We start from the raw sequence: 12,951 nt of genomic DNA on the forward strand, positions 1-12,951 counted from the left end.
CCCCAAAACACATCTCTCCTTCTCTCCCAAATGAGCCAAAGTTCATGGAGGCGCACGGTCATGAAGGAGGCCGCAAACGGTGTCAGGGGGAGGCTACGACCGGCCATGAAATGGTGAGCATGATGGCCGCAGACGGCGAGGATGGGGCAACACTGCTCCAAGAAAAAAACCGATGTCGCAGTTTTTGCTACACGCTTCAAAAGGCGTCGGTTGCTACAAATGGCATCGCATGCTGCTACAACCGGCGTCACGTTTTACTGCAATGCACAATCGCCGTCGCATTTTTGCTACAACCGATGTCGCTTTTTGCTATAACCGTTTTCATTTTTTGCTACATCTATTCACGGCTGAGCTATGACCCGCGATGACGGCAATGACTTTTTTGCTGCAACTATAGTAGATTGTTGCTACGTCCGACAACAAATTTTGCTACATCCATTCATTTAGACACAAAAATGCTGCGACCTACAATGGCGAGCTACAACCGGCGGTGGCGATGATGACTTCTTTTGTGCTGCAACCGTTGTCTATGTTTGCTACAACCGACAACGAAATTTGCTACCAGGCAAGGCGAACGTGTTTTGAGACCATCCAAGGTATGTTCCGCAGTGGCGTTGAAAAACGGCAAGCGCGGGCGAGCGTAGGTGGACGAGTCGAGCACGGGCGGCGCGGGGTGGCCAGCAAGCGCGCCGAGCACAGGTGGCCGAGGCGAGCATGGGCGGCGCGGGGTAGCCGGCAAGCGCGGCCGAGCGCTGGGCGGCCAAGTTCGAGCATGAGGCGGCTGACGCGCGGAGATCTTCGTTTTTTCTGTTTTCGCGCGCGTGCCGGCCGCGGCCATCTCGGCCGTTGATGCGCGCAGAATCAGACGCTTGGCAGCCGACGGCGGAAAGTTGGGCCGGCCGGCCGGGGCCTATCATCGCCCTTTTTTTCGGGGGAAAATGTGGGCTTGCAGTCGCCACTTGTGGTCCTGCACTCCTGCTCTGCCCCAGCCCGCAGGATAAGAAACATGCTCCCCGTGCTCATCGCCGGTGCCTCTGCGCCGCCGCGTCCCTTCTCCCCCAGGCGCCGCCGCGAGCTACCCATCCGGCTGTCCTCGTCCAAACCTCCCCGTGCCCTGCAGAACAGCGAGGGCGGCAGTAGGCCCCTGGGGCGCGCCTGGCCGGCCGTCTCCGCTGCCCTCTTCGGCTCGGGGTTCCTCCTAGGGCCGCTCCTGGACGGCATCCACTCCCGCGTCGGCCTCCAGGTGTACGGAAACGGCGCCCTCGACCTGGGCCCCCTCCACACCCACATCCTGGTAAACGGCGGCGTGTCCAGTGCATGTGCATCGACCCTTTCCCTCAGCGCAGATCTGATCAGGTGTTGTTTGCTCGTGCCGCGCCGGCGCAGGTGCCGCCCCTGCTCGGAGCGTTCTACTGCACCGTGGGGCTGCTCCGGCTGTTCCTGGACGAGAGGGCGGCCCCCAGGTCCAAGGCCACCGGGAGCCCGCGCGACACGGCGACGTCGCTCATGTAAATGCCCCCGTCCCGCCGCTGCAGCGTGTGCGTCTCTTGACTCGTGGCTCCTGTGATCCGCAGAGTCCTCGCCCTGTTCATCGAGCTGAGCGCGGAGATGTACAGAGCGGGGGTGCCGAGCAACGTGGAGGCGTACGTGCTGTTGGCCGTGGCGGAGTTCGTGTGGCTCTTCCTCGACAGCTCCTGGCTCGGCTTCGCCCTGGCCTGCCTCGTCGGCGTCGCCTGCCCTCTCGCCGAGGTCCCGCTCGTCAGGTAACAGCACCGCCACTCCACTCCACTCTGTGCAATTTTAAGCCTTCTAGCCGCACTCTAAGCCTTTGTTATCGTACTACAAACATCGATCGCTAACTGCTGCTGCTGCTGGTTGCAGATTGCTCGAGTGCTGGAGCTATCCCAATGCCGACGTCCAGCTGTTTGGCACCGTAAGTAGCAACATCCACTGTCATCTTTTACTAGTTACTCCCATTAGTGATCTAAACGCTCTTATATTTCTTTACGGAGGAAGTACTAGATTCATCTTGCGTACTAGATCATCTGTTGGTTGATGGCAGGGGCTGATGAGCTGGACGACGACGTGCTACTTCGTGTACACGCCTTTCCTGGCGAATCTGGCGAGATTGCTCAAGTCGCGGCTGGCGGACGATAACACGGAGGGGAAGGAAGAATGAAGCGGCTCGCCCGTGAGTTTTGGGGGAGCCCTCCTATGAAGCCAGCGCATGGTCAAACGGGTAGCGCAAGGAAAGCTGGAGGCTCAAGAGCCATTTGGGATCGATTCAGATTTTAGGGTCGGATCAAGATCGTCTGAGCTGAGTATTATTGTCTTATGTACCGAAAATGAGCTGATCTTGAGCCAATACGATACTATATTTTAGCTCCAATGCTCGCCAAAGCATAAATATGCACTATAATGATCCTGCTCGTTTAGCATTTTTTAATTGAAGAAAATAGCAAAAAATCAAATAATTCTGAAACATTATTGTAGCGCACGTGGTCAAGCTTTCTATGCACGCATGAAGTTTCATAAAAAAAAATTGACTTTTTGTTTTTTGGACAATATGCACAAAATTGCAATTTAAAAAAACTTCAACAGTAACTTTTATATAGAGCCAATTTTATTTTTTCTATTCGCATAGAAGACCACAGGAGTTATTCCTTCATGAAACTTTACGCGAGTATAACACTAGACCATGCTTGTTACAAAAAACGGTTTCAAAATTGTTCAACTTTTTTGCTATATTTAAAAAAAATCAATATGGATGCCGGTAGACCCAGGTGGGTATTTATTAGTGTATTATCCTATATGCTGTGTAGGTATTTTTCTCCCCCTTTTTATCCCCAAGCAAATACGAAAAGTTAGTCAACTACTGAGTAAATTTAGGCATTAATATGGTACGTGGCCAGGCCCTATGCTAACTATCATGTTGTCGGCTCAAAGAAAAAAGAATGTTATTGTTGTCTATCTAGTTGAAAAAGTTTTGTGCACAAACAAAACCCTGGCAACTTGAGTAAATTTTAGCCAACCTATACAGCAAACACGTCTGGCCAAACTATACAGCGAACACGTCTATATCATCATACAGACGTTGGTGTATAAATCTCATAACATGCCGAAATTTGTACAGCAAACGCTTTGCAGACAAAGCCCTTGCTATTTGATGTAAAACTGGTATAGGCGTTGGAAACATTTTGGAGTCGATTTAGCTGTGCCAGTTGACGCTCAAATCTGTACAGGCTACTTACAGGCAAAATCATGCAACAAGTGCTACAAGAAACATAGGTTTCCTACACTAGAAAAAACATAGGTTTCCTACCCTTGAAAAACATAGGTTTCCTCTCCTTCCCTCAGCAGTACTACCACCGTCAATGTAACCGTGACAGCCAAGAAAAACACGTCGCTAGAAGCACAAATCTTTTTCTTTGACAGCACAATCCAATCATTCAACTATAATCAGCTTGAAAAAGCTAACCACAACTGCCGCACGGTTATAAGCACAGATCTTTAGGGATCACTTCGGCAGATTTCTTCCAATGTTGCTTTTTCAAAAGGCTAGAACGTGTGCCAAAATCACTCTACTCACTGAAGATTCATATCATAGGATAGCAACAAAACCTAGATCGATAAACAGGAGCAGAAGCTGTCACCATATTACTACCGCATGACACGTGAGTGTGATGCAATTCTCAAGGAGCATCTCATTCTTCTCTTTACACAAGGGAATAGCGTACACTCTCAAAAAAAAAAGTGAACAGCATGCACGTTGCAAACAAAGCCCTGGCGATACTTGGTATAGCTGGGCCAGCTGACGCTCAAATCTTTACAGGTTACCAGGCAAAATCACTCAAAAGTACTACACCATTTGTTCAAAAACAGAACAAACGAGTAGCATATGAACTTGGCAGACTCATATCCAACTCTAACACAGTTTGGGTGGCAAGGATAGAAACTCAAAAGGAAATATTGCGGACCTATTGTTACTTAATTTCTCCTGGATACCATGTCTTGGACTATTTATATATATGCATGCAATTAAATTCATCAACCCTCCAATACAAATCCTACAAAGTGGTAGTGAGTGCAAAAGATGATGCATAGCTAACTGAGTTTGGTAGGCTAGAAGTTGTTCCAAACAGTCACCCACTTTATACTTTCTCACAACTGAAGAGTTACATCCTCTGTTCCTAAATGTAAGATGTTTTGGCAGTTCAAATGATACTGCATGACTCTACACCAAAAGGGTACTAGCATTGCATATGACCATTGATGAGAATAACAAACAAGGATACAATAAACTGCAATGTCCACAGATCTGATATGCCAATTTTCCAATCCAATTTAGCAACAAAATACGAGCAAATTCCCTTATACGCTTACCAGTGTGGCAGAAAATTAAGAAGAAACATGAATAACCAATATCACGTTAAATACTGTTCAAAACGGCCACAACATCAACCAGTTTCAACATAGTAACAGAAAAGCAGCCGATGTGATGTCTTAATTTCGTTTTAACAGCTCCTGCTTCTTTTGTGATGGTACTGGAGACTGCAACAGAATGAGCAACTGGAACAAATGTTGCTTACTAAGATTCTTACCTTCTGAAAGACTGAAACTACATAACAGAAAATAGGCGCTAAGAAGTAGCACACCATTGACTCAGATTCCTCACAAAGGCACCCTGAAAATTCAGGAACCGCTCTTAGGTACTCAAAAAAATGGAGGGAACATTGGGTCAACACCTCCTAATAAGATGGAGGTTACCAAGTCCGTGTCTATTGTTGTAACGCAGTCGCGACCCTCTAACTGCTTTACCTAACTTACCTGGATCACCGCCTTACCTTTGTGCCAGTTTCTTGAACTACGTGAAGGCTATGTCTAAATACATTTGAATTGCATAGCTAAGATAAAAAGACTAAAACGAGTGTTAACTCACCGCATTCCACAGGCTAATATCGCCCATAGGTCCTCCCTAAATCGTCATGTCTGTCATGCTGAAACTCGCCATAAGCAACGTGACGCCTTGGAGCAGAATAGTTATCAGTAGGATATGGATATGTGTTCTTTGAATCAATAGGTGGACCAGTAGCAGCATAATGTGCAGTTCTCTGATCAAAATCGCTATACCCAGTTTGGGCGTATGAGGTCTGCTGAGCTTGCTGTTGCCTTTTAAAACTTTGTTCAAGAAATTCATCCCACTTCCTTGCTTGCATACTCCTCGTGACCGACACACTCTTTATGTGGTTCTCCCTCATTTCTCTAAGTGACTGTATTACAAAGAAGAATTCCATTAGTAAACACCACAGTCAAGTAGCAAGCCAGTTCAACATAAAAGGTAAAACACTACGAAACAAGTGTACTGCAAGGTTGAAACTTGAATAGGCATAATTACCGGTTATGCTGGTCGCCCTTTACAACAAACCCCATTTCTAGCATATGACCAAAATTTTATTGTGAATAAAGGATTCAAATATCATATTACTTTGCACCAGCCACTAGCATTTGATTAAATATTTGAGAAGTGAATGGAGATAGAACAGTTAGTGTGTTACAACTTACAAAACAAACAAAAGAAAAACATAAATTATTAGTCCTCGCAAGTGTTGTAAGTTGTCTTGCCCTTTGGTAAAGAAAATAACTGTTACTACATAATTCTAATAAGGCAGGCAAATGATGTCATGAGTTTTTTTTTCCCAAAAAAAACTAGTGGTGGATATGCACCATCTCAAGTGCAGTCCTTCCAAGATGCTGGGAACAAGTATATCGGGACCTCAAACAAGGCTCATTTTAACTCTACTTTTCTTTACTGAAACCAACTGCTCATCCAATTCAAAGTAAGTTGTTAACATAAGAAGGCATGTACAGCTAGAATAACCAAGTAAAATTTGGTACGCGGCTACGCGCGGATATTTTCCAACTTAAAGGCCGGATGCAGTAAGGCATTGCGATACCAGAACCCAAAATTCGGAGACATTTGGTTGGCATTTAATCTACGTTTACATGAAGTTACTAAAGACCAGCCTTTAGACCAAGAAATGTAAAACAACACTTTGAAGAAGAAATAGATCTGGAGGATTTTGTTTTCATATTCGCATAGTTGGGGTAAAGTGGTTTATTGTGCTACATACTTTCTAATACTTTTATGTGGGATGGTTATACAAATTTATCTGAAATTCATTTAACTTGGTAAAGCAAGGCTAGGGTACAGTGTTAGAATTAATAATCCGACAATATAACAGAGAAATTTCAAGCAGTATACTGTACCAAAAAGAAATTTACCTCGCGATGCTTAGAGTTCTCTTCATCCTCCTCCTGGTCACGGGCTCTAGCTAATTCCATTGCTTCTCTTTTGAACTCAATTTCAAGCTCTTCCAAAGTTTGTGGATAGGAAGGGAGGTCAAACTTAAGGTCTAGATGGGCATCTGTTCCATGTCTCTCAGTGCTGCAGTTATTGGGCATATGTGCCACAGCATATTGGCTATTCCCACCATGTGATCTAAGGGGTTCATCAAGATAAGAGGGGCGAAATGGAGATTTTGATTGGACTGGATGGTCTTTTGCTCCATAGCTGGTATAAGCTTCAGCAAAAGGAAGAAAAGGCAAGATATAGATTTTAGTTCCAGATGACTAAGATACCTAAGTAGACTTTATTATATGGTGAAAGGAGGAATAACGGCAGATACAATACATGTATTCAAGGCCAGCCAACTCAAAGAAGTCTAAAATCTTTCACCATGGAATTTGTTGTATTCAAGATAATTTGTCTGATCATAACCAGACAGACATCACTTTATCGTATTCGGGCACTTAAAGCTAGAACTTACCTCTGGCTGCAAAAAGGACCATACAAGTTACTGTAGCGTGATGGTAAACAACAAAAAGGGACCAAAGGCAGTTCTTTTGCTCAAGTTGTTTAAATGTCTGGCTCATAATATTTGCCCGGACAAACAAATTGTAAGATCAGTGTGCTTGGATGCCCTACCTTGTGGAGATCCTTTTGGATACTTGGGAATATCATCATGCAAGCGACCATCTACAGGCCTTTCATTATAGTGACCTTTACTTTGAGAGCGTGACACATTTCTTGGGCTATGGGACCATTGGGAATCAGAATGCCTGGGACGAAAATCGACTGATTTTCGCACAGGAGATCTAGAACGATCCCGTTTTGGGCTGCTTGAACTATGTTTACCCTTACTTTCCTGGATGAGTTTATGCACAGCATCTACACCTTTGGCTAGCACTAACCTATCTTTCCCACTGACAAACAGGAACTTCTCGTCCATTCTGATTTTACAGCCCACATCCTTCTCAATCTGATTTATTGTCCTCTCAGTGAAAAGATCCCTGACTTGTTTATCTCTTGCTGGAACTCTTTCAAAGAAATCTGCATTTCTCCTATTTGCTCCAAGTGTGGATGGACAACCCTATTAAGAAAGATAAGATGGATATGTAAAACTAAAGGACAAGTCTTTAACACTTCTATGATAACATTGATGGAAAAATATAGAGTATGTCTCAAAACTTCCATTTGGCGGACATAGTAAACAGTAATAGTTTTGCAAGAAGCTATTTAGAGAATAAATGTGTATAAGCAATGTGCATACAACGTCAGTGTCGCTGTTAGTGTCGATATGGTTGATCATTTGCACTAATGTGATTCCGATAAAATATAACATCAAATGGAAGAATGAGGAATGACAAGTCTAGAACTTATCCATCAGAATAAAATTAGACGGATGATACCACCGGTTTGTGTTATGCACCGCTTTGTAACAGCTATTTATGTTATGCATTGTTGTTAAGATAGTACAAAGCTGAGGTAAACATCGACAGAACAGAGGTTGGGCTGCAACAACTTGGAAGTAGAGTGGGTGATGAAGGGAATCAACTGAGGGAAGACTTAAGAAAACAGAGACCTCTTTATCCCATTGCTATCCATAAACCTGTGATGGGGTTATAGGGCATTCTTATATCAGGATGTTAGCTTCCGTACAAGGACTCGATAACTAACTATTTGTCAATACTAACTGACTCCTTAACTCTTCTGGGTTCTATTCCTAACTGTCTCTTCAAGTAGCCCTTCTATTCTTCCTCGATTCCCATGCGTGCGCGCCTGTGTGGCTGCAGACCTGTGCACAGCTGTTGGCGCCAGTGTACACAATGTGAATGCTGTTGATGCACGATTGACTTTGTAATTTTGTATCCATCAGGACCAAATTAGCTGGGTTAAAAGAGAAAATTGAAGATTTCCTTCCAGACTTTGCAGAAGTACAAGACCATTACTATGAAATTAAGTTCAATACTATCAATTAAGAGAAAATGGAGGAGATACCAATTCCAAAAAAAGAGTCATGGAACTACATTTCACTAAAAAAAATAATGATCACGTTTTAATGCTGTTTGATTGAAGAAAAGTTGAAGCATATTTTTCTAAAATTAGGTGCTGCCAGTCACAAAGGATAAAGCAAGACTATTGATAAGCCTGGCAGTTCTTTACAGGTGATGTCAGGAAAGATTATTGTTGTTTAAGTTCACTATGTCCAGTAAAGAGTGTAACTACAAATCCAAGCACACTGCAAGGAGAAAACAAAGTGCAGTAGTCCATTATGTATTTATCTCAATCAAGTAATCAGAATAAATGCCAGTTTTAGTTTCGGCAGAGAAAGGAGTACCTGAGTGAAATGACCTGATTCTCCACATATTTTACAGATCATTTCTTCTTCCTTCCTCTTCTTCCAGTTCCTTTCTGTAGCCTTAGCTTTAGCCTCCCAGACCCTAGCCTCTCTACTAGTGAAGTCAGTAGGGACAGCATTGGGATCTCGGGGCTCATCTTCATCATCTGACTTCTCACAGGTCAGGGGCTTCTTCTCATCATTTGCTTTAGGTATCACGCTATTTGCAGCAGATGCAACTGGACCGCTGTAGGCTTTCCCATAAACTTCATTGAATAGTTCATCATCTATCTCAGGACTTGATTCCCTAGCCATTGGCTAAGAGAATATCTACTCAGCCTACAGTAATCACCACCAAAACAGGGAAAAAGAAAATACGTTATTTAGCGAATCTGCGAATGCAACTGAAAATATATGCAAAGGCACTGAATTTTGCACATCGAAGCTACTACACATTCAGTAAGGTGTCGTTTGGTTCGAGGCAAGGCTGGGTTGGCTGAGGATATCCCCTGCCACCTGGTTAAGGATAGCCACCTTTGTTGTTTGATTGGGTGGGGTTGACTTCGTTGGATAATCACCTTTTGTTGTTTGATTGGAAGGATGAGAATTGGTTGGTTGCCATGATCACCTCTTTACTATGAGAAGGTGATATTACCCATACACATGCATTTCTAGCTCAATACCATATCCTCACTCGGTTTTGCTACCGTCTATAAACTAGCATAATAATAGTAATAATATAATATGAGCTACTTTGAAACACATAACTGGTGCCACAAATAGCTCAATTACACTTATCAGTCAGTTGTGACAAGTAGGAGCTTTTCTACCTTTTCTAAACCGAAATTTCCAAGCTCATGGATAGCACACCAAATACCTCAAGTACAACCTCAAAAGAGCAGCGGCGCTGCACTCCTCTGTGCTATGCTGTTAGTTAAAGTGGTAATTACTACTCCCTCCGTCCCAAAATTCTTGTCTTAGATTTGTCTAGATACGGATGTACCTAATACTAAAATGTGACTTGATACATCCGTATTTAGACAAATCTAAGACAAGAATTTTGGGACGGAGGGAGTACTACTACATGCCTCCATAAGAAACAAATTTGGTACAAAAGTGTTTGATGATTTGTTTACATCTGAAAAGTCATTTGGCCACCTACAAAGAAGCAAAGCTCGTGCCTCTGTTTGGGAAAACAGCAGATATAATCCACACTATTCTGCATATTTTTGCTTGAGTAAAGAAAAGCATGTCAACTGGACGAGAAACTAGATCAAATCCAGCTATTCTTCGTATGCGAACTAGAGCAGAAGGCTCTCCTTGTCAGACCATAGCACAAAAGAGCAGAAGGCTCTCCTTGTCCATGCTTGTTGCAGAGATCAGATCGGAGGAGTTTGGGTGTGGGTGGAGGTCTGGAATTACAAACGACAATCCGCGGCATGATCATGGTTCACATTCCTGGCAAAGGGCGGATCTAGGCCGGCACACCCAGTATTGTGTAGCTCAGCTTGGGATTAGAAATCACTGGTTGAATATAAGCTCATACCTCAAAGACCAACGTCCAGGATTATCGAGAGGGTGGAGACTGGAGTGACGCGAGGATGCAGAACGTACACGGCGATGGCGGCGGCGATAGGCGTCGGAGGCGGAGGGGAGGCGTGGGCGGCGACGGTAACCTACGGCGCGGCGGCTCTAGGGCAAACCGGTGGTGGACTGTAGGAGAGATTTTAGAGGCGCATTTGGGTCGGATTGGAGGAGCTTTGGGTTGGGTTAGGTCGGGTCACAGCGTGAGATGGGCCTAAAGGAGAAAAAGAAGGATAATATGGGAGGAAAATCAAAAAAAAATACCCCGAAAAAAAAATTCTTTTATTTGGTCAAAATCAAACGGAAGAGTCTTGGTGCTGGTGAAGATGTTGATGGAGATTGACCCCCTCTCGATGAGAGGGTCGTTGGTGATGACGATGGCTTCGATTTCCTCCTCCGGGAGGGAAGTTTCCCCGGTAGAATAGTTTCGCCGGAACCCTAGATTGGTTTTGCCCAAGTTCCGCCTTAAGACGGCGGCGCTTCGTCCCGAAAGCTTCCTCTTGATTTTTTTTCAGGTCAAAAGACGTCATATAGCAGAATAGGGGCACCAGAGGCCTCACAGGGGGCCCACAAGCCCGGGGGTAGGGTGTGCCCCCAGGCTTGTGGTCACCTGGTGGGTCTCCTCTGGTATTTTTTTCGCCTAATATATTTTATATTTCAAAATAGTTCTTCGTAAATTTTCAGGACTTTTGAAGTTATGCAGAATAGGTTTCTAGGATTTGCTCCTTTCCGATCCAGAATTCCAGCTGCCGACATTTTATTCTTCATGTAAACCTTGTAAAATAAGAGAGAAAAAGCATAAGTAGCATACCATAATGTGTAATAACAGCCCATAATGCAATAAATATCAATATAAAAGCATGATGCAAAATGGACGTATCAACTCCCCTAAGGTTAGAGATAATCATGTTTAGAGATAGAGGTGTCGATAAAAATAAAATACGGACATGAAGGCTTCATGATCATTTTTAGAACAACAACATATATTGACATATAATTTCTTATGCTAAAGTGACAATTCATTCACAAGGTAAAGTATGAATCAAGAACCTTATTGAAACCGAGAAACTATGATTTTAGTCATTGAAGCAATTGCAATTTATCATAACGTAGGAAAGAGTCAATATAAGAGCTTTTCAGCAAGTTCACATACTCAACTATCATTTGGTCTTTCATAATTGCTAACATTCATGCGACATTTATGAGATCAGAGTTTCAACCGGACACAGAGAAAGATAGGGGCTCATGGTTTCGCCTCCCAACATTTTACCTCAAGGGTAATGTCAATACTAATAACTTATGATCACCTACATCCGAGTGGATATATGTACCTAGATCTTTCCCAAACACATGACGCTTGCCAAGAGAAAAAGGCAAAATATAAGAAGCGATGAAGATCACCATGACTCTTGCATAAAGGTAAATACTAAAAAGGTAAAAGATAGGACCTTCGTAGATGGAAGCGGAGGTTGTCATGCGCTTTTTAGTTGGATGCACGAAATATTAATGCAAAAGAACGTCACTTTATATTGCTGCTTGTGATAAAGAACTTTATTATGCAGTCTGTCGCTTTTATTTCCTCCATATCACAAGTTCGTATAAAGCTTATTTTCCTTACACTAATAGATCCTACATATTTAAAGAGCAATTTTTATTGCTCGCACCAATAACAACTTACTTGAAGGATCTTACTCAATCCATAGGTAGGTATAGTGGACTCTCATGGCAAAACTGGGTTAAGGGTGTTTGGATGCACAAGTAGTATCTCTACTTAGTGCGGAAGTTTTGGCTAGTACGAGGTGGAAGCAAGCGTCACGTATTAGATGATCCATGATAATATAGCTTCTATTCGGAAATAAGTAAACATAACTCATTATATTGTCTTCCTTGTCCAACAGCAACTTCTTAGCATATAATATTTTAATGAGTGCTCACAATCATAAAAGATGTCCAAGATAATATATTTATATGTGAACATCTCTTTCTTTATTACTTCTTTTTAGTTGCAACAATGACCAACACTATGTTTGTCAACTCTCGACAAGTTTCAATTGACATACTTCTTATATGTGAAGTCATCACTATCCATAAGATCATTATATACTTCTTTTTTTATTTCTTTTATTCTATTCTTTCTTTATTTCTTTTTCTCAAGATCTTAGCAAGAAAGCAGAGCCCTCAGCTCAAAACTACTCCTTATTATATAGCTCTCGGACTCGATTACATAGAGGGAACATAAAGCAAAACTCAAAGCTAGATCATACTAAAACTTTATTCTACTCAACCAAGATATAACCAAAAGGATCGAACTAAGAAAAAACGATAAAGGTAAAGAGATGATGATGATACGATACCGGGACACCTCCCTCAAGCTTGGCACAAGCCAAGGGGAGTGCCCATACCCATGTATTTAGATCTCTTTCTTCGAAGGTGATGATGATGGAGTTGTATTCTTCTTCTCCAATTTGTGTCGGAGGATAAAATTCTCCTCCCTTAGCTCCTCATTATCGAGCTCAAGCTTCAATATCCTTTTGCACAATGATGCTTTGCTTTCCTGCAGAAAACGGGATGGGATAGACTGGACCTTGGGAAAGCTTGACTTCTTGAATTCTACATGCATATCTCCAGGTTGAGGTAGTGGATCTTCATCTTCATCAGAGCTATCGTCCTTTATTTTATCCATGTCAAA

The 12,951-nt window shown here is 43.0% G+C and overlaps 2 protein-coding genes across 2 annotated transcripts; one reads left to right on the forward strand and one right to left on the reverse strand.

The window, feature by feature from the left end:
• Positions 1-850: 850 nt before the first annotated feature.
• LOC123067477 (uncharacterized) lies at positions 851-2,482 on the forward strand (the record flags this gene model as incomplete). Its single annotated transcript, XM_044490257.1, has 5 exons — positions 851-1,294; positions 1,387-1,508; positions 1,575-1,763; positions 1,882-1,933; positions 2,063-2,482. Coding segments are annotated over 5 exons (924 nt in total), but the record flags the coding sequence as incomplete, so codon positions are not given.
• Positions 2,483-4,411: 1,929 nt separating this feature from the next.
• LOC123069544 (uncharacterized) lies at positions 4,412-10,460 on the reverse strand. Its single transcript, XM_044492432.1, has 6 exons — positions 10,225-10,460; positions 8,679-9,017; positions 6,986-7,430; positions 6,283-6,581; positions 4,940-5,270; positions 4,412-4,684 (listed from the first exon to the last, which is right to left on the reverse strand). Exons 2-5 carry the CDS (start codon positions 8,991-8,993, stop codon positions 4,953-4,955), a joined length of 1,377 nt encoding a protein of 458 aa, XP_044348367.1. The 5' UTR covers positions 8,994-9,017; positions 10,225-10,460; the 3' UTR covers positions 4,412-4,684; positions 4,940-4,952.
• Positions 10,461-12,951: the final 2,491 nt, after the last annotated feature.

This window comes from Triticum aestivum, chromosome 3B, assembly GCF_018294505.1.
Source record: "Triticum aestivum cultivar Chinese Spring chromosome 3B, IWGSC CS RefSeq v2.1, whole genome shotgun sequence".
NCBI lineage: Eukaryota > Viridiplantae > Streptophyta > Magnoliopsida > Poales > Poaceae > Triticum > Triticum aestivum.